General features: G+C 36.4%; 1 protein-coding gene across 1 annotated transcript in view; it reads right to left on the bottom strand.

Annotated features, from left to right (window-relative positions):
* ctnna2 (catenin (cadherin-associated protein), alpha 2) overlaps positions 1–25,487 on the bottom strand; it is a 509,795-nt gene that overhangs the window by 318,981 nt on the left and 165,327 nt on the right. Inside the window, exon 7 of the mRNA XM_073841829.1 lies at positions 10,745–10,948. Coding sequence (XP_073697930.1) covers positions 10,745–10,948 — 204 coding nt within the window. The remainder of the gene's footprint in view (positions 1–10,744; positions 10,949–25,487) is intronic.

Raw genomic sequence — 25,487 nt, 5'->3', positions numbered from 1 at the left:
AATTTAAACATGGTTTTGCAGGAAATGAGCATCTTCAATCCTTTACATGCAGGGATACAGGTATACATATAACATTCTTAGCATACTGATACTGACACCAAGAAAACAGCTGAATGACCAAGTCACTCAGAGGAAGAGAATAGACAAAGAAAGACACCACAGCAAGATTGATTTTGCCCTGTTTGGATTCACAGTCAGGCCTTTAAACCCTGCTTACCCCAAGACTGATACACAACCAGACACAAAAACACACGGACAGACTCAAACCAAAACAAACAAACCCAAAATGAAATGAGAGAGGTGCTCGTTCAGCCTGGAGCATATAAATGTAACAGAAAAAAGTGTGGGACAAAAAAAAAGAGAGAATAAGAAGACCTCCACATACTAACACATGCTCTCCCACACAAAACATTTTCAATGCACATAGACAGAGTGCAAAACTCAGAAATTTTAAGCAGACATGAGTGCATGTTTGCTCAAAACACATAGACCGAAAAAAATAAGAAAATGACAGCTGGTAAGAGGGTAGAGAATGACACATCTCCCACACACACACACACAATCCACCCTCCCTTGACTCACAAAGCAATGCGAAGACTATTTTCACTCTCATCAGCGTTCAGTAATGAAGCAGCACCGAAGAAAACATGGCCACCGAGTGATTTATCATCATTCTGAGCCCTATTTCATTCCCCTGATTACTGCAGGCAGCAAACATGAGGAGCAAATTAATGAAAATGTTGGGGAATTATAAACTCCTACCCTGTCGGAATTATCTTGCATAGCGGTGTTGAATTAAGCCCTTTGACTATATGGGGACCAATTTAGTTTTCTAACCTGCAAACCTCTCTTTTGGCATGTGCAAGTCTAGTTTAACACCGGTTGAGCCAGAGCTTGGGAGAAACGTGAGGGAGAAAAGAATGTAAAAGAAATGCACCTCTCGCCTGCATCCTTCTCCTTGCGTTACCAGAGCAAGGCCAAGGGCCAGCATGCAGGCAAGAGTCCTTGTAAAGGAAATTGGGAGATAAAAGGTCCCTCCTTGAGAGTTTGCAACTGTGTGTGCTCTTACTTTTCTCATTACTGGTTTCAGATGCTTTTGTGAAGGTCCAGAGGATCTACAAAAGTCAAAAGTTCCTTTTGCCCCACAGTTACGGCACGTTTGAGTAAGAAAATATCTGTTCAATTTATGCCTGATAGCAATAGCTGATCATTTCTATATTTTAATTTAATTAAAAGCATATAAACTAAAATATATACTTAAAAATAAGAATGGTGTACAAATATTAAGTAAAAATAAATAAAACATAAACTAAAGTCAAGTGTTTTAAAAGCTGAATTTAGGCATTGTAAGTTTAACAGTGTTATTATATTGTTCAAAAAGATGCATTAAATCGGTCAAAGGTGATAGTAAAGAACATTTCATTGTTACAAAAATCACAAAATCTATAATAATAAAAAAAAAAGTTATTCTTTTGAAATTTAATTAAAGAATCCTGGGAGGAAAAAATTATGATTTCTGAAGGATCATACGATACTGAAGACTGTAGTAATGACTGTTGGAAATTCAGCTACACAGAAAAAAATTATATTTCAGCAATCACAGGAATAATTTCCAATCAAAAATCTACAAAAAAAAAAAAGAAAAAAAAAGGTTATTTTAAATTGTGTCTAATATATTTTCAACTAAGTGCTGCCTTGGTGAGCATAAGAGACTTCTTTCAAAAATCTTTCCAACCCCAAACTATTGAATTTAGTTTACATCTAATATTGTCTGTTTAAGGATTAGTTCACTTCCAGAATAAAAATTTCCTGCTATTTTACTCACCCCTATGTCAACCAAGATTTTCTTCAGTCAAAAAGCAATTAAGGTTTTTAAGGACAATATTCGAGAATTTTTATCCATATAGTAGACTCCAATGGCGCTCAGTGGGTTGAAGATCTAAATTGCAGTTTCAATGCAGCTTCAAAGGGCTCTAAGCGTCTTATCTGGCAAAACGATTGATCATTCACCCATTGCGTAATCACATTGGAAAAGTCAATTGCGATTAGTTCTTCGTCTGTGTAACTCGATTCAAAAATGTAGGGTAGGGCGAAAAACTCCATCTCATTTTCTCCACCAACTTTAAAGGATAACTGTTGCCAAAATGCAACCTGGGCTGTTTTTTTTTTTTACTGTAAACGAGACAAACTTATATCTAAAAGCATAATTACGACAAACAAGCCATTTTTGAGATTGAGCGTAATTTAGTTTTGTGGTCAATGGCCGGTGAATGGGAGTACTAGGGGCATACATTTGAGCGCATCAAAATCTATATTTTTACAACACTAAGAAGGCTCGACACACCATGACACTTTGCTCAAAGTATCGCCTGGGTCTCTACACATGAACTCGAGCATTGAGAACATTGTTTGACTGGCAAGACGGCCGCGAGCGGAAACTCAAACAGTGAAAGTGAGTTGTTCAAAACCTTTCTTTTTAGTAAACTGTGTGTACACGAACAATGTTCTCAATGCTCAAGTTCATGTGTAGAGACCCAGGCGATACTTTGAGCAAAGTTTCATGGTGTGTCGAGCCTTCTTAGTGTTGTAAAAATATTGATTTTGATGCGCTCAAATTTATGCCCCTAGTACTCCCATTCACCGGCCACTGACTACAAAACTAAATCACGGTCAAACTCAAAAACGGCTCGTTTATCATAATTATGCTTTTAGATATAAGTTTGTCTCGTTTACAGTAAAAAAAAAAAACAGCCCAGGTTGCATTTTGGCAACAGTTATCCTTTAAAATTATCAGACATCATTGTTTTACCTTTTTTTGTAAAGTCCGTTTGACTTTCTTTGCACGTTCGGTTTGTAAACACTGTGTCATTACTTCCGTCAGTCGCATGTGTGCAATTGCTAACCCGAAAGGTCGAGCTAGTGCAAGACAAGAATTTTTTGTTTAAAAAGTATATAAATTGTAATTTTTTTTTTTAGAAAATGACCAATCATTTCACTAGATAAGAAGCTTTTTTTCTCGGCTGGGATAGTGTAGACCCCTTTGAAGCAGCACTGAAACTGCAATTTGAATCTTCAACCCATTGTTCCCCCGCTGAAGTCCACTTTGTGGAGAAAAATCTTGGAATGTTTTCCTCAAAAACCTTAATTCTTTTCAACTAAAGAAAGAACGACATTAACATCTTGGATGACATAGGGGTGAATAAATTATGAGGATTTTTTTTTTTTATTATGAAAGTGAACTAATCATTTAATAAACATACCAATATATCAGGCATCTGCACTATTGTGCACTAAAACAATGCAGATAGCACGCTTCGTAAATTACCCTCTGAGTCTGTGCTTGTGTATGTGGAATTTGGATGTACATGAAGTAAACGTCTCTCATTGGTAGAGCAAAACAAGCCAGGGGCATTAGGGCCTGACAGATGGAAGGGAGGGTACAAGTCGCTATGGGAAAAGGCTGATGGATCGCACCATACAGGCCGCTTAATAGGGCGTAAGTGTGGAATCTGGCTGGAAAGAGGCTCTCGTGGGTGCGGAACGCTGCAAAAACAAACCTGAAATGCCTAAGGTGGTCTTTGATTTGTGATGACCTCAGAAAGGTCAAGTCTAGTGAGGATGCTTATTATAAGCAAAAAAGACATATACCACAAGCGCACGATAAATTCAGAGGATGAGCCACTAACCAAGACATTTCCTCGTACATGACATTGGTAGGAAAGATTTTTTAGGAAAATTTCAGAAATAGTGATCTGATGTAACAATCCAATATGACTCTTGACATAAAGTCAACTTGACATGCTGGAAAAGGAAGCTTAATTGTGCGAAATGCTTGTGGCTTGATTGGCTCGACGTTAATTAGGTCTCTCTGTCTGCTACCTGTGACTGTGTCAGCTTCACCTGCCTGAGGAATAGTTATGAAGAATATGAGAGTTACGATAAACAAAATGAGAGCATACGCATCCTTGAAGGGAAAGTTCATCCAAAAATGAAAATTGTCATCATTTATTCAGCCTTCTGCCACTCCAAACTTCTATGCACCTTTTTCTCCGCGAAACACAAAAGAAGATCAGTAACAGTTTTATTTTAAAGTGTCCCTGTTAGACATGCTATATGTACTTACTATTATAATAACAATTAATTATGCACAATTACATGCATGTAACCCTAAAACAAACCCTAATCCTAACCCTAACCATATAGTAAGTACATGTAGTTAATTAATATTAATCAGTACTTAAATGTATAATTGCACTGTAACCAGAAGAACTTTTAAAAAATGTCTATTGACTTTAAGGGTGTGTTATATCACGATTTTTGATCGTGGACGATTAAAATGTCTCCAAAATCTGTAGTATCGTGCAACAGAGCATATTCTATCAGCGCATATTCTATTATTTTACAGGACAACAGCAAAACTACAATACTAATACTTATGCTGTCTTTTCATTTAAGGTAAATTACAGCAGTTTTATTGTATGGTATTATTAATTGATTTATTTTCCATTTTTATTATGTTTTATTATTTATTATGTGTTATTTATGCATATTACTATATTTTTTTTCTTTATTTTATAGTAATTATGGTGTTTTTACCTTTTCATGTGAAGTACTTGGTGCGTATTGTATTGTCTTTTTAAAGGTTTATTTTATTCTAGCAGAAAACTGCGGGGAGGCCTTAAAGTCTCCTTTTTTCTCTTTTGTTGAAGACAGATTTGTTTTCTTTTGATTCATGTAACACACATGAGTCAAACTTCAGGTGAGAAATTTTGGAAATCCTTGTAAAGGTGTTTATTTTGGGGTAAAGTATGTAAGAACGTGTCATGTTATGTGGAGTACATGATGCTACAAGAGAAGCCAGGAGAAACCTTGTCAGTAAGGTGAAAGCAAGAAAAGCATGAGTAGGAGATGATGTCTAATGAGGTTGGAAAGATCGAGATGGGAGAGTTAAACAAGCAGCAGGAGCCATCAAGTAGAGATGCTGTTAAAGTCTTGGAAAACCTGAAGCCCCAATCATGTTATCAGATGCAGAAAACAAAGCTCACATGAGTCCAGGTTCCCTGCAGAATATCACGCTGTGTGTTTCTCTCTTGTCATCGGTAATGGACGCAGGAGATGCCAAACATGCAGCATACTTCCAAATGCTACAAACACCAGTTGTAGCCAACAGCTATGAAAGAGACCTCAATCTTCAGACTGAGAAAGCTAGAAAAGAACCAAGATGACTCAACGTTCCTGCAGCCAGGCTAACAGAACAGCGAAAGTCCTGCTACCAGAAGTAGAGAGAGCAAATCACAGGAGATGTTTGCAGGAGACTTTGCTTGAAAGCTTGAAGGGGAATGTGTGATATGCATGTGTATTTTTGTTTGTGTCTTTGGGGGCAGGTTTTGCACTGATGCAGACGGAGTGAGACGGATGGTGAGAGCGAAAGAAAGGTTTTTTTTTCTTGTGCATGCTGTGCGTTATTTTCTCTTAAATGACTAGTCTTGTCCAGTGAGATGGTGTCTAGCACTTGCCAAATCGAAGCATCAAAGCGCTTGTGCGGCTGGGAGGACACTGTGCAGAGGCACCAGCAGTCACATGACATTATCGTGTCATGTCACGACAGCTTGTTATTAGCTATCCTAGGGAAATGGGCAGAAATTCACAACATTCTGTAACTTTTCTATACCATTCTAGAATTCTAGACCTTTCATTTAAATAATAAAAAAACAAAAGTTCTGAAACGTTCTGAACTATAGTCTCAAAGTCTCAAAGATGACTCCATGATTAAGTGTGGAATCATGGGAGTTGTCATCTTCATCCCCACAGCCAATAAAACCCGATGGGACTCGTCCATGTTCATGAATGAGCTAATGTATTAAAGATTTATTAACGTCACTGTAGTATGAGGCAGGGTGGGGCTGAAAGTCGAAAGCAGCGGAGCTTTTATATGCCACAGTTGACGCTTCCACTCTTTCCTGGTCATGTGAATGTGGAGTAAAGCAGCGCTGTTTTATCGCACTAGATACATTTGTTAAATTTGTTGAAAGTTCTGTTATAATGCTACTCTGTGCGTTCGTCACCTGTATAATAAAAAGTGCAACATATTAAAGCATCTTTGGTGTTTTCATGTTTTCCACAAAATAAAATCGGAAATCGAGGGTGTATGACATAATTGGCAGGCGATGCAGTGACAGGGAACACAGGCCACATTTCTCTGGATTTAAACATTATTAGAAACATATGGGATAATGTAAGTAAACAAGTCAGCAAAATACACACCACTGTTCTAGTGTTTTTTGGATATTTTAATCAAAAAAGCATACTGTGCCTTTAAACTGAGCTACACTATCACAAAAAAAAAAAAAATCAGATCAGTGCATTACTCCTGGAGATTTTTTTAGTAGGTGGCTAATCAATGTCTTGACTATATGAGTAAGTCATTAAGTCATTCAGTCCAATGATTCATGATTCATTCAGCAATTAATTCAATTGGACTGAATTCAGAAAGAGTCAAAATAGTTTATAAGTAGCTATTCCAAATTGAGCTTGTCTTTTTAATTGAGTCATTGATTTATTCACTTAATTGATTTGCTCAAAGACAAAACTTTTAAAGCTTCTAGTTCTGATATCATGTCAGTTTTGTGGCATGTAGCCCATACTGGACTAGCTTCAATAGCTTTGAAGCTATTGAAGCTATTTTAGTTATTTACATTCTTTCATAAACTGTAATGACTAAGACTGAATGGACTAAATACATTGAAGATTTATCTTCCATTACATTTTTGTTTGTTTGTTTTGTCAAATACTCTCTTAACAACAGTAACCGATTTGTAAGTTGCAAATTATGGTTCATAATTGATATAACATTAATTCCCATCTCTCATCTAAAAAAAAAAAAAAACTGATGCACATAAAGTGCTGGTGCCCTAAGTTTTTAAATTAAGTCACAAAATAGCATCTTCATCCACCCCCAGTACTGCAGTATAGAGTAGGAGGTGACAGCAAATCTCATAAGTGCTTCTAATCTATCCATCCCATTGTTTCTGTTTCCCTTCTCTATCACTCGTTGATCTGCAGTTCTTCTTAAGTAATCCTTTGGGTTGCACAGGCTCTGCGATCGTGTGGCTGGTAGCGGCACTGTTAGGCTGATGGAGTGTTCGGAGACCCTGCCACTTGATCAAGTCTTTCTGTGTAGCCCCCTGGAGGGCCGAAGAACATAGGCATCCATCTTCTTTAAACGCAGTGTGACCGCCGGAGTGCCACGTCCCGCTTAGTGTAAGATTAAGCTCTGCTAACCAACTCCCTAAATCCTCTTTAGTGCACTGCAGGCTAGGCTAGCGAGGTGAACCACCACACCCACAAACCCCTGGACCCCTCAACCTCTAGCCACAAGCCTGAGCTCCCTTGACCCAGGTCAGCAATGCATTACTCCAACCGATCAATTGATAGATTGGCCTGTCTGGGCTGCCGTAACTAAATCAGCCAATTCTGATGATTCAGCAGTGGTCTGGGAGCCTGGGCGGGTGTCACCAATCAACGATCACCACTGGCCAGGACAAGTATGGACATTCTCCTGTCACTTGAACTTAATTTATTGCAAACCAGCACATTGATCAAGCTCGTGCCGTTTCACAAGTCGTTCAGGCTTGAGCTCGAAGAACAATTAGAGCAAAAGGTGAAAGGACGGCGGCAGAAGTCGAAAAGGTTTTAGAAGAAACTTAACCAATGGTAGTTTTTGTGTACAGTGTAGAAATCAAACACCACTTCTAGTTTTCTCGCTGTACCCATAATTTCCAGAAGCTAAACTTGTGCCATTCTGTTCTACCCGAATCAAACACATCCCACATCTGTTGGGATAAAATTGTTCTTTTTTTTTTTTTTTGTCATATAGCATAGATACATCAAAAGAAAACAATAACAAATAAATAATTAGCAATTTCTTAAGCCTTGGGTTTTGATCGCTAGCACATACTTCCAATGCCTGCAGCTGTAGCTCACTAGAAGAAACTACCAAAAAAATGAATCATCTTTAAGTGAACTTAGATACTACAGCAATTCAGCCTGAGGGACTAAAAACTTGCTAAAGGATAAGTTCACTTCCAGAATAAAAATGTACTGATAATTTATTCACCCCCATGTTATCCAAGATGTTCATGTCTTTCTGTCTTCAGTAGCAAAGAAATTAAGTTTTTTGAAGAAAACACCCCAGGATTTTTCTCCATGTGGTAGACTTCAGTGGTGGCCAACGGGTTGAAGGATCAAATTGCAGTTTCAAAGCAGCTTCAAAGAGCTCTACACGATCCCAGTTGAGGAATCAGGGTCTTGTCTAGCAAAACGATCTGTCATCTTCATAAACTAAAAATGTAAATACATTTTAACCACAAATGCACTCATGCATTACGTAGTCACATTGGAAAGGAAGGCAGAAGAACAGGCCCAGTGTTTACAAAGTAGGCTAAACGTGTAAAGAAAGTCAATTACTCTTTACAAAAAAAAGGTAAAAAAAAAACGTTAGACGATTTTGCAGTTAAAGGTGAACAGAGTTTTTCGTTTTCGTTTTTCTATCTTACCTTTCTGAACCGGAGTACACAGATGAAGAACTAACCGGGCGTTTCAACATGAGTACATAATGTGTGAAGCTGCATGTGCATCGCAGAGCTAGTGCAAGATGAGCATTTGTGGTTATAAAGTATATTTGTGGGTTAAAAAAAAAGATCAATTGTTTTGCTAGATAAGACCCTTATTCCTCGGCTGTGATCATGTAGAGCCCTTTGAAGCTGCATTGAAACTGCAATTTGGACCTTCAACACATTGGCCACCATTGAAAACCAATATATGGGGAAAAATCCTGGAACATTTTCTACAAATAAAAACCTTAATTTCTTTGTGACTGAAGAAAAAAATGCATGAACATCTTATGCATCTTATGCACATAAATGCATATTTTTGAAGATCAGATTTATAATTAGATCGCACTATATTACATTAAAAGGCAGGTATCAGAAATTAAAACAACAAAACTTTTTTTAATGCCTGACAAAGAAAAATTATAAAATATTAAAAAAAGAATATCTTGAGAGACTAAAACTCTAAAAAAAAAACAAGCATCCTAGCCACGCAAACACATTTCCTCCTGGAGCAGGAGCTTGTAATTGGACTGCTGATGTGTTATTCATCTTACACTCACATAGTGTTTTGACTAAAGGGGCATCGCTAATCGAATGAGAGGTTGTATTTAATATCCCTCTGTTCCTGTATGGTGCTTGAGCACACCAGCACTAAGAAACATACATTAGATTATAGCCGGGTAGAAGCCATTGATTACTGCATAGCGTCAGAGCCAGACAGCCCCATTGATACCATAGAGATCAATAATACAGAACACTTGCCAATGGCTTTGTGACACCTGTTTCAAAGTAACCGAAACACACACATACACACCACCCTGATAATTCTACAGGATTATCTGCTTTGAAGCCATTCATTTGAGTCAAGGATATCAAACACCAATGGACACATAAGAGAAGGGATTTTGAAAGACGAAAGGTCGGAGTATTGGTTTATCAAAGCATATTAAGACTCTTTAACTGGTGAACTTTCTCAAGATGAACAGTCAGGGACTGAAGGTCAGAAGATAATTGTGGAGAATATCGGTTAACATATATGCAAACAGTACTGTTCAAAAGGTAATGGTCACTTTTTTTTCTTTTTTTTTGAAAGAAATGAATACAGCAAGGATGCATGAAATTGATCAAAAGAGACAGCAAGGACATAATGTTACAAAAGTTTTGTCATTTATTCATCAAAGAATTCTGAAAGATTTCTCAAGAATCATGTTACACTAAAGACTGGAGTAATGGCTTCTAAAAATTAAGTTTTCTTATCACATGAATACAATGCACTTTAAAGTATATTAAAACAGAAAAACAGTGGTTTTAAACTGTAATGATATTTCACAATATTGCTGCTTTTAACTGTACTTTTGATCAAATAAACGCAGACGTGGGCTGCATAAGACATTTCTTTCAAAAAACATTAAAAATAATCTTTGAATTTCAGTAGTGTATGAACAACATAAAGTGTTAAAATTAACTATTTTGCATGCATCATGTCTTTTTTAACTGACCAGGTATACATTCCCATACACTACAGCTGGAGAAAAGTACAACATATAACCATACAAACTGATACTTCTGTAGCTTTGATTTCACTTTAGCCATCTTGGAAGTTTTATTCTGGAAGTTTCCATGTAAAGAAGGCACTTAGAACTTCAGAAATGTACATATCCTAATATAACCTTACACAGCCTAAGTGCGCTATACATGATGACGCTAAGGCTTTCCATGTAGAAAGCTCTTCATGTTCCATGTCAGCACTGATATATAAATAACCACTTTGTGGGAAACATTATGTGTATTCATATGGCATGTGTCAAATCTCTGAAAGGTATGTCTAGTGTAACCATGGTTCTTTGAGGTAAATGTCTGTTTTCTAGCCAATACAGCCTTAGGGATGATTCGCAAGCAGTGTTGGATGTGCAAGAATAAAAGGAGGAAAAGAAAAAAAATCTACTCAATTAGTCCCTCCACAAAACTTTTAAAAAACAGCATTTAAATAGCAAGTAAAACTGTGAATTAAATCCAATCTAAAAAAAAAAACGTAAAAACAATTTGAACAAATTAAACAAATCATCAGAAAAAAAACTACTTAAAAAAAAAATACACACTTTAAAATTATGAAAAAGTTATTTAGGACTTACATTGTTCATGTACTCGCTCAGCAGGTCTTGCAGGGCCTGGCGCACGGCGTTGCACTCGGCTACAATGCGTTCGCGGCGATCGTCGCGTGTGCAGGAAGAGTCGGCCATGAGGGCGGCGCCACTGATGATGCTCTCCAGACGTTCCTCAAGTGACGGCCTGAAGCGAGCCTCACTGAATGTCAGTGGGTCCAGAATTATCTTATTCTGAAACACAGATGAAATGTCCAGGGTTATGAATTGAGTTTGAGTTTGAGTTTAAAACATTAAAAGCCATAGACACATTTTGCATAGTGACACATTTCACCATTTGCATGTTTTTTTTTTTTTTTTTCTCCAATGACACTTGTCATGAGGAACAGTTGTAAAACCTAAGACTTCAGGAACTTTTAAAATGTATATGTACAGTATGGAACAGCTTCACAACAGTCTTTTCATTTACACATAAACATTACTTCTGTGTACAAACATTTACAGTAAATGTAGTGATCAAAATAGAGTAATTCACCTTTTGAAAGTATTTTGACACTTGTTTGAATTGCACTAATTCCAGTTGGTTCCAGCAAAAGACTGTTTAAACTATGTGTCATCAGTCATTTATTCTAGTCATTTATTCTACACATTTTTCCTTTAAAAAAAAAAAAAAAAAAAAAAAAAAAAAAAAAAAAAAAGGGGCAGCCGTGGCCTAATGGTTAGAGATTCGGACTTGTAACCCAAAGGTTGCAGGTTCGAGTCTCAGGTCCGGCAGGGATTGTAGGTGGGGGGAGTGAATGTACAGCACTCTCTCCACCCTCAATACCACGACTGAGGTGAGTCCCTTGAGCAAGGCACCGATCCCCCAACTGCTCCCCGGGCGCCGCAGCAATGGCTGCCCACTGCTCCGGGTGTGTGTTCACGGTGTGTGTGTGTTCACTACTGTGTGTGTGCACTTGGATGGGTTAAATGCAGAGCACAAATTCCTTGTATGGGTCACCATACTTGGCCTCACTCACCCCCCTTTCCTTTCCTTATTCAAAACACTGATTCATCGAACAACAAAACATGTCATTATTACTAATACACTGTAGAGTTGTTCTTAAAAAATTCTAGCATCGGTATCGACGAGTGCTTGAACCCACATACTGATTCAATACCATTTACTTAACAAGACCTAGTTATGCCCGCTAGCTTTGCTTAATGCTGCAAATCGTTAGTCAATTCTTCTTCGCTGCTCAGACTGCAAGTACAGGAAGTTGTGCTGTGTTGCAAATACAGGAAGTTGTATTTTCCGGAAAAAAGCGGACGGCATTGTGAAATCCAGTCATAAAAACGGAATTTACAGTTTAACACGGAATGTCAAAGTTTGGATGAATTAATCAAAAGTAGGTCATTACACTTAATCAAATCGCGATATGGGCTAACATTTGTAAATATTATGCCGCAAAACAACTATTTAAATATGAATTCTGTGTGTCTCTGTTTTAGTGAATAGCGCTTTAACTGATAAGAGCTACCATTTCTGTTGAATATGAGAAACATCAAACGACAAACTAAATGAAAGCGAAACTAAACCGCACCAAGTTTGAGCTTCACAGCTCTATGATATATGTCAGAAAACCAGAAGTAGTAATGCTAACTATAAAAATACTGTCAAACTGTCAAATAACAAAATACTCTAGTTCACTGTATATATTTGTTCATATTTTATTAAGGGATAAGTCTGTAGCACAGCATAAAATAGTAGTATCTACAGCTGTATATACAGATACACACCAAGGTATCGGATCAGTACTCGATATCGGCCAGAAATCGGTATCTGGATAGAAAAAAAGGTATCGGAACATCTCTAATACAATGACTCCTTCATTCAAATTATAATTGTTTTATTTATTATCATTTCAAAGGTGTGTGTTTTCCCTCTTCAGAATCGTGTGAGAAATTTCTCCTGAATCATATATGCTGGATAAAATATTTACAACCTATGGTCAGACATGAATTTTTGATGTACTGTATAAAACAAGCAAGCACAATCTTTAGATTAAGGCCTTATACTGCATGCCTTAGTCTCACAACTGTGAATAAAAAATCCCCCAGATGGTAGAGATTTTTGTTTAGCCGATAGAAGATAACAAGCGCTGTGAGATGTTTGCCATTGTTTCCATTAGCCAACCACCGAAGACGGTCGGTTGGAGCCCATATCCAGAGGCTGCTAAGGTGACCTTCAAGGCGAGATCCAGGGCCTCGGTTACAACCACATTGTGATTTAATGGGGCTTTTAAACACAGGATGCAGACTCAAGAACAGCCTCCCTTTTTATTGATGAAAAGTTGCTACCAAATACAGCCTTTATGATCTCTAGGGCTGGGATGAGAAAATTACCATATTGATAGTGGCGATATTATGTTTTACAGCTATATATGAATACGGCTTCGGCAGCAGTTTGCATTTTGTGGACTTTGCCGGTGCAGATGAGGTGGAGGTGGCATTTAGACGAACCAGAGGTGGCTAGTGTCTGTGCCCTTTACTTTCCAGACTAATAATCAGAAAGCCACTTCAGCAACTCAGACCTGCTGGTTAATAAGAAGTTCAGAGATCTTTCATCGTTTATATCTCAGCATGCACTTCCTGTTCTTTGGCATGTCCAGAGGCAGGAAATGATGTTTGCGTCTTTTGTAATGTACGTGCTAACCTAGCAGCAGTACTGCCAGCTAACAGCAGCACAATTAGAGAGAGAGAAAGACAGAGACAGCCTTCCTATAATAGCCTGTTGCCATGGAGATCAACTCTTAAGTAAAAGCAGTAGCAACAGTCTTGGCCATCTCAATGACTCAGTGATAAATATGTGGACATTTATTGGTTTGTTTGAAATCTGTCGGCGTCAAGCTCCCGGTCTGCCCTCTTCTGTCTGATTGAGGGGCTAAAACAAAGACTGGTGTGAAATGTTTGATTGGAGAGCGACAGGCAGAACTTTCAGATGCCGACAGTCTGGACCAAAGCCATTGTGAAACAATTTATACAGATTACTTAGATCTATTGTGACATTCTGAGTGCATATTTCAATTATGATTCGATTTAGTTAAAGACAACATGAAACAGCCTTTACAACACATCTGACTTTTATAATGCAGCATCTAATATAGTCAAACAATATTTTAGCAGGAAGTAATGTAGGCCAAGACCTGATTTGATTAAAGAAGAATTGATTTGGATTGTGAAAATCATAGCTCATATTTGTGGTTAATATTTCTTCACCTGCATGGCCTTCAGTCTACTTTTTTTACAATAGCACTGATTCATAAGCACTGATGAATCATGCACAATGAGACCAGGTACATTTATTACACAAATAAACAAAATCAATTTTGTTTTCATGCTGTCCTTAAAGGAGTAGTTCACTTTCAGAACAACAATTTACAGATAATTTACTCACCCCCTTGTCATCCAAGATGTTTATGTCTTTTTTTCTTCAGTCGTCAAGAAATTATGTTTTTTGAGATTTCTGGAAATTTCTCCATATAATGGACTTAAACGGTGCCCCGATTTTTGAATCTTCAAAATGCCGTTTAAATGCAGTTTAAATGCAGCTTCAAATGGCTGTAAACAATCCCAGCCGACAAAGAAGGGTCTTGTCTACCGAAACGTTCGGTCATTTTCTTAGAAAAGTATATTTTTATATACCTTTTAAGCACTGAAACTCGTCTAGCACTAGGGCTTGTAGTGCGCGTTCCCGACTGTACGTACTCACGTCGAAAGGTCACGCGTGACGTATGCGAAACTACAGACCCAGTGTTTACAAAGCGAACTTGAGAAGAGAGAAGTGCAACGCAATCAAATACTCTTTAGCAACAAGGTACAACATAAAGTACAACGATGTCGGACGACTTTGAAGCTGGAGGAGCACATGAGATGGAGTTTTTCACCGTTTCCTATACCTTTTTGAGCCGGAATACACAGACGATGAACTCTGTCAGAGAGAGAAAACTGCGACAGCCGCGGCCGCGACACAAGCCTCGGGCAGACCGCGTTCAAACGAGACGAGATGGTGGTGCAAGTGTGGAAAATTCCAGCCATTTCCAGCGGAGCAGGAATCTCAGTGCCGTCACGACTGGACCACATCTGTTCCACTGTTACAAACAATCGGCGAGTAAGGTGATGGGACTGCTTCAAGCATTTGTTGCGTTGCAGAGCACGGTGGACGCAGTACGTAAAGTCGGGAACGCGCACTACAAGCCCTAGTGCTGGATGAGTTTCAGTGCTTAAAAGGTATGTAAAAAAATATATTTTTCTAAGAAAATGACCGAACGTTTCGGTAGACAAGACCCTTCTTCGTCGGCTGGGATTGTTTACAGCCATTTGAAGCTGCATTTAAACTGCATTTAAACGGCATTTTGAAGATTCAAAAATCGGGGCACGATTTAAGTCCATTATATGGAGAAATTTCCAGAAATGTTTATCTCAAAAAACATAATTTCTTGACGACTGAAGAAAAAAGACATAAATATCTTGGATGACAGGGGGGGTGAGTAAATTATCTGTAAATTGTTGTTCTGAAAGTGGACTACTCCTTTAAGAAAGGCTTATTGCAGTGCTTGCAGAATGATTGAAGAAATAAAAACTCATCAGTGCTTGTGGGACTTGCTTCCGTCATCGTGCCTGAATCTTGGCCTTATCAGAACACTTCTTTACATGGCTTTCGATTTGAAAAGGCTACTGTAGGTCAAGGGTAGCAGTGGCGAAATATGAAATATAGGTATGGTTAGTCGGGCCCTATGATTTCCACGGTGTGGAAAATGCGGACGGAATTACAGAATCCAGTCATAAAAATAAAATTTACTGTATAACGTGAAATGTAACAGAATTCGCCAAATTTTGGACGAATAACTCAAAAGTAGTTCATTACACATAAATCATAACATGATATGGACTAGTGTCTGTGAACATTAAATATGAGTACATGAACAATCTTTAGAACTACTCTAAACTTCATGAGCATTTTACAGTTTTTTTTCTAATATTACTTAATGTAATGATACTACTACTAATAATAAATCTATTATTAAAACATTATTTTTTAAGGATTATTTACCAGTAGAAAATATTTACCAGAATTTATTTACCAGAAAAAAATTTAAAAACACAGTATTTCTGAAATAGATAGACAGATAGATAAACGTAATCCAGAAAATTAAAAAAAAATAATAATAATAAAATAAAAATAAATAAAAATAAAACAGAATTTGAGGAAAAAAAAGGTTAGTATGGTTTCATTTTATTTCAGAAAATGTTATTTATTTAAGAAAGAATGCCTTAAGTTTATCAAAAGTGTTAAGAAACATCAGTTTATTAGAATGATTTCTGAAGGATGTGATTCTAAAGACTGAAGTAGCGGCTGCTGAAAATTCAACTTTGCCATTACAGGAATAAATCATATTTTTGTTAATTTCTGTATTTTTGATAAAATAATAGTAGTGAGCATAAGAGACTTCATTAAAAAACATTCAAAAATAACTTGACCCCAAACTTTTGAATGCTAGTATTTGTATAAAATATGTGACCCTGCGAAAACCCAGCTAAAGTCATTTTGTGATTTACTGTTTTCTACATTAAAGTCATTCTTCATAAGAAACATTCTGTGAAAATCTAACCTTGATATATGTATTTATATATTGACTGAGTAAGGCCATGTCAATGATTGAAATAACAGTGAATTCAATGGTTAAAATCAACCTTTGATGCTTGTTATCTCACAACTGCATTTTCAGACTTCAGCCTGGATTTCACAGACAGGATCACATACATAATACAAAGTTTCTTTGGCAGCAGCCCTAAGAATATCTAAATTCTTGAATCTATATGACCACACACACCTACAGACATATAAAGCATACAATGTGCACTAAAAAGACAAATGAAGTGAAATGCAAAAAGTCATTCTGAACGGGTGCCATCAATTTCAGCGCAAACATAATTAGTCCAGATTGATTGCTGAGGAGTACACAAACTCATCTGTAAAAATGGATCATGATAGGCCAGACGCAATCAGTTATGTAGCGTACTGTATGCGTGTGTGTGTGTGTGTGTGTGTGTGTGTGTGTGTGTGTGTGTGTGTGTGTGTGTGTGTGTGTGTTTTAGAAGTGGGTGGGATTGCCACTTACTCCTCTCACACAATGTGACAGGTTGTTTGTCAAGGACGGTATAATGAGGGAGCGTACAGGAGAGCGCTGCATTGAACGCAACCTACTTTTACACAGTGACTAAAGTGCTTTGGAGCGAGAGGACGGGAAAGGGGAAAACATGGGTGAGAGAGAGAGCGGAAAGGACAGAAAGAGTGTGACGAACAAAGTTGGCTAGGCTGGTGACTAGTCTGTGCGGGTTATTAATGACTAGTGTCTATCTAGGCTGTCTCTAATTCTGGCTGGAATCCAGAAAACCGCTGTCCTATATTCTATGCGTGTGTGCGTGCGGACATACAGCAAGGTTAAGAGAGCTAGTGCTCCATCTGATTGAGTCATACAAACACCACCTGCTCCATCACAGTGCCACCAACACTTCACCCTATGATAAGCTATTAAGAAGTTTCTGCCATCATCACTGTAATGCGACTGCCCACATCAGAAGTCTGCCTCGTGTGTTTCTGTTGTGTTGGCGAGCCTTCTGTCCACCACAATGGTTTATATTCACCACCCGCACGCATACACTCGCTTGTGTTCAAGTTTGAGTCCTCACATTCTGTAGGGTGAAAGAGTTGTTCTAAAACTGAGAAAGCATGAGTAAACACATTTCTGTGACTGACGCAAACAAAGAATGACAAACCCAGCGACTTGTCAAGGTAACCTCATAGATACCACAGTAGCCAAAAACTGTGAACAGCATTGAGTCATTCACTTAAAGATGTTTTTTTTATTATTATTTTATTACTTTTTTTGTATTTATTTTACATTTTATTCTTTTTTATATTTTGTTTTAATTTAATTTATTTTATTTTATCCAATTGTATTCACTTTCTATCTTTCTTTTCTTTCTATTTTTTAAATTTACAGCTTTGGTTCAGTACAGTTATAAGTCGTAAAGAATTATGTTTATGTTTTTTGAGGAAAACATTTCAGGATTTCCCTCCAAATAGTGGACTTCAGTGTTTCCCACAGGTTTGAAGGCAATGTGTGGGGGGTGCAGATGAAAAGAACGATTGGATAGGGGATACGATTGGATCACCTAAAGGTTCCTAAAGGTTAATAATAATAAAAAAAACTGTTAATAATTGGTTACACAGAACTTTATTACGTTAATTTAGCACCATATACGACAGCCTACTTGCTGCACAGTCTAAAACTTTTGTTAGGGCACCTTATTTTGCGGGGCTTCCTAACAAGGTTAATTTAGTTTTGCTTTTTAAATTCGTTTTATTTTAAATAGAGATCACGATTTCCTAGCAATTCTAAACTAAGCAAAATAATGTGAGACAAAATATTAATTGCTTCAGTCTATTAAAAAGTGTTTAATTCATTTGAATGAATTATTAATAATTTAATACATAATATTTAAAAAAGAATATATTTAATACACCAACTTTTTATATTAAATTTATGAAAAAGTGGTTTGAATGAAAAAATGATTTGCTTACAAAAACATAACTGGATGAACCTGCGTTTTTGAATCAATCTCTAGTAGTCAATGACAAATACATTTTTTAACAGTTGTTTCCATCTAGTGGTGAAACAAAGCAATCGACACAAATATTACTTGAAGCGCCAATTACTTTAAAAAATTGACGTGCTCTGTTTTGATCTCTACCATAGACATCACATCAGTGTTTATATCCAAACTATGACCTTTAATCAGAATATTGCTGTGATAATATTAACGACTGGGTATTTGAAAAGACTGTTTGTGAAGCTGTTTTGCCAAAAAGCTTTTTTTTTTTTTTTTTTTTTTTTTTACATAAACATGATGACCGCTATCTGTCAGCGGCAGTCCAAATATAGATTTGAATGTTCCGGTAAGTCTTTTCAAAGGTTTAAAAGACATGAGGAATCGTTGTCATTTACAAATGATCGCGTGGGTTTTTTAATTTTTGAATCTCTATCATTATTATTTATTTATTTTTATATTTTTGGTCGGTGTTGAATCTGTGGCGGTAGGAATTTAATCTGTGGCGCACCGCCACAGATTCGTCTATGTGTGGGAAACACTGGACTTCTATGGTGACCCCGAGTTTGAACTTCCAAAATGCAGTTTAATTGCAGCTTCAAAGGGCTCTAAACCAAGGAAGATGGGTCTTATCTAGCAAAACAATCTATTATTTTCTACAAAAAAAAATTACAATTTATATACTTTTTAACCTCAAATGCTCATTTTGTCTAGTTCTGCGTAAAAATTCTGTGTATTCCGGTTCATGATAATTATGAACCTCATCTCATTTTCTCCTTCAACTTCAAAATCCTCCTCCATCGCTGTTTTACCTTTTTTGTAAAGGGCATTTCAGCTTTTTTGCATGTTCACTTTGTAAACACTAGGTTGGTACTTCTGCAGTGATGTAGGATGATTTTGAAGTTTTTGAGGCGAAAATGAGATGGGAGTTTTTTGACCTACCCTAACTGTCATGAACCTGAATACACAGGTTGGGATCATTTAGAGCCTTTTGAAGCTGCATTTAAACTGCATTTTGAAAGTTCAAACTCAGGGGCACGATAGAAGTCTATTACATGGAGAGAAATCCTAAAATGTTTTCCTCAAAAAACACAATTTCTTTACGACTGAAGAAGAAAAAGACATGAACATCTTGGATGACAAGGGGGCGAGTACATTATCTGTACATTTTTGTTCTGGAAGTAAACTACTCCTATATACCTTTTCAGAAAGATATGCAGAACAAGTTTTCATAACACAGTATAAATCTTAATTCAAAACATAAAGTGAAATGGCAATGTCAAGCTTTTTTTTTTTTTTTTTTTAATTACATGACCTATTAACAAGAAGAATGTTTTAATTTGTACTGCAGTTTATTTGTGCAAAATGTAAGCTGTTAGACACAGAATATAAATTATCATCTTTTATCTTAAAACTGCCAAAACCTAATATGAGAGGTTCAAGGATGTGTTTGCAAACCTCAAAACAACATGAATGCATCTACAAACACATGCGGAAAAGGCAGCCCATGGTTAGATTGGTTCCACAAGTCAAAACAAACACATGGGGAAGTGAGCATTACCCTACTCTGATAGAGCAGGGCACAGTGGGGAAAAAGCATTGATGTCAGCTGTCTAACAGACACAAACACACATCTGAGAGAAGCAAAGAGATAGTGAGAGAGCTTCACAATGCCATCCAGTAGCTGCAACCCACTCACAACAGGACAGCGCCATCTCTCCATCAATCCTTTGGTGTGGATTTGTACTTTCTATGTTAATTTTGTCAGTAAATGCTGAGTCACACACCACAAAAAAAATCACCAGGTCATTCTTACTATGCAGTGCATTTTTATGCCACCGGCCAGTCAACATAAGGATAAAATATTGAGCTAATATAGTAAATAATAAAATATTAAAAATAAAATTAATAAAAAAAAACTAAAATACTAAAACACATTATTAAGATTGCAATCAGCTGCCAGTAATATATTTATTTCATTAATTCATAATCTTAACAAGACAGAGTCAGCACAGAAGGATGTAGTAAGAATTCTGCGTTCGTAATACATTTCATTAACTTTTACTCCAAATGGCAAGCTGATGGTAATCAACGTGTGTCGTTTGAGAGGGGTGGAGAACGAAAAAAAAAGAAAGAAAACATAAGTCACGCAAAGCAACATCCAATCACACAGACAGAGACAAAAGCTGACTTTAAAAATGGGTTTGAAAGGGCACAAAGACTCATGGGAGCCTCTGGAAAACAGCTCGTTTGAATAGGAGAGAGAAAGTGCAGAGAGGAGAGAGCCCCTAGGGAATAGCCCCTATTGTTATTCCATTTGGTGCTTATTGCAGGCACAGGGCCTGAGTGACAGTCTGAAACCACAGTGAAGGGGAGAGAGGAGTGAGTCGCACTTATCCTTCATGGAGTCAATGCTTCCATTTCACTAGCAAAGTACAATTCATGAACAAATCATTCATTCAAGCCAAATCTTGGTTGAACCGGTTCACAAAAACAAACAGCATGTTTATGAATTGTTCTTGAGGCAACAGCTTATTGACTTATTGATCCAAGAGCAGGTTTGTACAGAAATCAAATAAAAATGATAAGTGATCTGAGCATAGTGCATTCATGGAATTTGACTAAAGGTATCCACCTTTTTCTTCCAAACAGAAGTAAGCCTATGGGTGAGACTTCCAGTTCATTGACTGCTAGGGCTGGGCGATATGGCAAAAAAAATTATCATGATGATTTTTTTCATATCAGTCGATATCGATAATTATCACGATAAATGTCAAATCTACAATACTATCTATAAATACAATATTATTAAGAATATATAAAACTTTTTATAAAAAATAAGAACTGTAATATGATACAGCACTTGTAACATGGCTCTGACTGTAAATGCAGAGTTACAGTGATTTTTAAGTATATTTATCATTCAACAAAAATATAAGAATAGACAAATCTTTTCAGCATGCAATCCCTTTGTGCAGCTGATTTAACACATTTTGTAAAATGTTTTAGCTGTCTGACAATATAAATAAAAAAATAATGGCTCAGGGCTCTACGCTTACTTTTCTTGCTAGGAGCACACTCAAAATTTTAGGAGCACATTCTAAACAATCAAAACTCTGATAAAAAAATTAGCCTTCCTATTACGAGGTAATATTTGACTCAAAGTGATTTACAGGGGAATTTTGTTTTTTACCTTTGTTTTTACCTTTTTTTACCTGTTTAATGAGGCTCAGGGGTGACATGAGTGCAATCAAAATCATAGATTCATGTTGAGATTAATGTTTATTAAAATATAAAATGTTTATTAAATGTTTATTAAAATATAACATTTTGAATACAGAAATATTAGAGATTTAAATAACTGAACAGATCTGCCAGCAGGTGTCACCAAGACACATTTATTTACTGAATCATATCAGTCATTTGATTCGTTTGAACGGATGGTGCATTCGGGAATAAAGCAAGTGTCTGTCTTTATGAATGGGAAATTGAATCATTTCACTCGATTCTTTTGAAAACGCACGTTCATTCATAAACGAAACACCGCTGTTTGAGTGGAGATGCGCGCAGTTGTGACTTGTTTCAGATTACTTTTGAGTACTCTCTACACTTTATTTCTGAAAGGATTGGTGAGATATGTCTGTGATACATTACTCAACGTTGCAAAGACACGTAGAAACCTTTGAAGCTCCGCTGAGCGCAAACACAAATATGCTGATCGGGACAGTCGCATATGGTGCTCCTAAATATTTTTTACAGTCGCACATACTAATTTTTAGTTGTAAATGCGAGTGAAATGGTCGCACTGTAGAGCCCTGTGGCTGTAAACTATACTGCGTGCAGCATCCAGAAGTGCAGGCTGCAAAATGCCTGTGCAGCATTACACATAGTGCGTAAACATTATCGAGCGCTTATCGAACTGTCATTATCGTTTTATCGAAAACTATAACGTGATAATTATCGTTATCGAATTATCGCCCAGCCCTATTGACTGCTATAGGAAAAATAAAGAGAAAAAGAAAAGAATTGCACTACAAACCAGTGTGTTCATAGTCAAGATAATACATTGAAATAATACGGAAAGACACACCAATTTGCAATATTTAACAAAAACAAAAAATAGCTGGACTCGGATGAGGCAGGAAAGCCAAACCCATAAAATGTACAAATGGCCACACCCACTCTTATGGGAAAAATAAGGTGGATAGTACACCTAAAAATAAAAATTCTGTTCGCCCTCTGTTCTAATTCTGTTCATTTATTCGCCCTCATATCATTCCAAACCTGTATGACGCAGAAGATATTTTGAAGAATAACCAAGCAGTTTCAGTTCCCATTGACTTCCATTGTAAGGACAAAAAATAAAATGTGATTTAAAACTGTCTTGTTATAAATGTTCTTCAAAATATTTTATTTTGTGTTCATAAATGCATACAGATTTAAAACATCTTGATGGTGAGTGAGTAATGGCAGAATTATCATTTTTAGGGGATGAAATACAAATTTAACCGAATAAAATGTACTGGAAATGTCATTACAATCTGATTACATGACAGATTTATCAACACACATACAAAACAGTTTTGATAAATAGCATTATGCAGCTGAGAGATGTTAATGAAATTGTATTGTTCATTGCAAATGCTAATTACATTTTAGTTTAGTTTTTTTTTTTTTTTTTTTTTTTTTTTATCAGCTGAATCATGGCTGCAACAAACTTCACTGGGAGAAAATTACAATAAACACTCTTACTAATAAAACTTAATTAAAAAGAATAAATAAATAAAATAAACTCTAGTAAAAGTAATATATTTAAAATGCATTTATTTTATACTAAGTATAGCTCAAGCTATTAACATTTTTACTGACATATCGAGACTAACTGATATAAAAAATATAATTAAACTTTATTTGGAGTACTAATAGACTGTAGGGTTGTCACGATACCATAAAAATGACTTACGATACTATACCAGCTGAAGTATCACGATACCAAGTAGTATCACGATACCATGCAGTATTCTGTTATTTTAAAATTCAAATCTACAAAATGAATAAAAAAATTCATGAATAAAAAGATGTAAATGAAAACAGGCAAGATTTTTCTCTGAGTACTTCACTAGTGTGAATAAATGACTGGCTATTGTTATCCATGAAATCATGTCAACAAAAGTCATCTGAGCACTGCACAGAAGCTTCATAGAGTGACATTTAGATGTGGTATTTATGCATTTAGACTGTACTTATAATTGCATAAATAATGATATAAGATAAATGTTTTAAATACAAAACTCTGAGTCTGAATATAGAAATATGTTGGAAAAGAATGGAACATGACGGGAAACTTAAAACCGCCAGCAGATGGCAGCAGTGTTCATGATTGAATCACTGAGTTGTTCAAACGATTCTTTCAAAACGGCTGAATCATTCAGGGGTGAATCAAATGACTCGTTTTTATGAATGGCTTAGTGAATCAGTGATTCGCCCAAACTAACGCGAATTCAGATTCGAACACAGAAACGAAACTAAAACATCTTGCTCGTGTCTTATTGCTGAACTGTCACGGGCATTTTTGCTGCCATATCTTAAAATATCCAAGTTATATATATATATAATGATTGATAAGAACCAAGGTCAAAACCACTATGTTAATGAATGGAATTGCATTCGTGATCGCAAAGATGCTTCCAGAAACAAATTATTACACATGTTCTAAAAGTGGGCAAATGAATAAAAATACGAAAATTCTGTCTAGTAAAATATTTTGATGTTTAATAATTGATTCTTGGGCTGATATTTTTTAAATAACATTAGACAGTCGTCTGAATCAGACCCTCTCTTCTGAAACTGCAGCGTGAACAAGGACGTGCGCGTGCAGCTTCTCATTTCAAACTGAACTGAAGCATGGTGAAACACTGAATAGCATATAAAGCCTATACACTGCTTGTACTACACAAAGCACAGCAGAAAGACATTTTGGCAGTCAACTTGTAATGTTTCTGCTGGCGTGCATGAACGTTTTAAACAGTGTTCCTGCCGTGCATACAACATATCTTATGGTGCTACCGATTGGACGATACTACCGTTTCAAAAAGGCAATGGCACCGCGGGTATTTGTAAGCTTTAGTATCTACTACCGTAGCACCGGTATACCGTGCAACCCTAATAGACTGAACAATTTTCTGAATTTTTGCATCTGTAGCAAGCATTTAAATAGGAAAGAATGATGAATACAAAAAAAATTAAAAATTTCGGACTCAGTGTGCAATGATCTTAAGCCTAAAATATGTTTTAAGGTAACTATTGAGGAGGATTGTATGATATTTAAATAATATTGGTCTTTAAATGCAGAATATTTAGTGTACATAAAGTATACTTGCAATAGTTCCACTTTAGCACCATCAAATATACCTAAGAATATCTTTAGTTGGACTTCAGCGCTACTTTCGCACAATTAAAGTGCATTAAGTACAAAAGTGCATAGTATGTAAATGTATTTGTAGTGTACTTAGTATGAAATAACTGTATTTTAAATACACTTTAGTATATGTATTATTCACTAGGGTACGTATGGTCCTTTTGAAACATTTTAGAGCAGGTGTTATGCCATGTGAATGCCAGGAACCACGTGATGACACAATTGAGGCCTTTCTGAGGTCAGGGGTGGGTCAAGGGTTAGTGACTATCCAGGGCCTCGGTGGATCACATGGCCATCCTTTGAAGAAATTTTAGAATATGATAGACTAATATAAATGGTAAAATGTTACATCTGCAAGGATTTCTTCCAGAAAGTAAATCTCCTAGCATTACTGGAGCTAAAGGTCAACTAACCTTTAGTCTAAGCTTTAGACAAGGCCAAAGATCTAGTATTGTCTTGAGAATACTTGTGTTTGTACTGTTTCTGCTTTTATTTTAAAATGTAAAAGTAAAAACAAAAAGAAGGCTAGAGTCTAGAATGTTGCAATTTACCCAAGCATCCACTTTGTTGCAGAAATAGCAACAATATGCCAAAACTGTAATGATAATACTGTAATTTAACCACAAAGTAGAACATAATTGCATTTCTAAATGGATTTAGTAGTGATAAACATGGCCAGGCAGAAATCTTTTATACTAAAGT

The sequence above is a fragment of the Garra rufa genome, chromosome 6, assembly GCF_049309525.1.
Source record: "Garra rufa chromosome 6, GarRuf1.0, whole genome shotgun sequence".
In the NCBI taxonomy this organism is placed as follows: domain Eukaryota; kingdom Metazoa; phylum Chordata; class Actinopteri; order Cypriniformes; family Cyprinidae; genus Garra; species Garra rufa.
The sequence above is the reverse complement of the archived record's forward strand: the minus strand, read 5'-3'. Positions and strand labels throughout refer to the sequence as shown.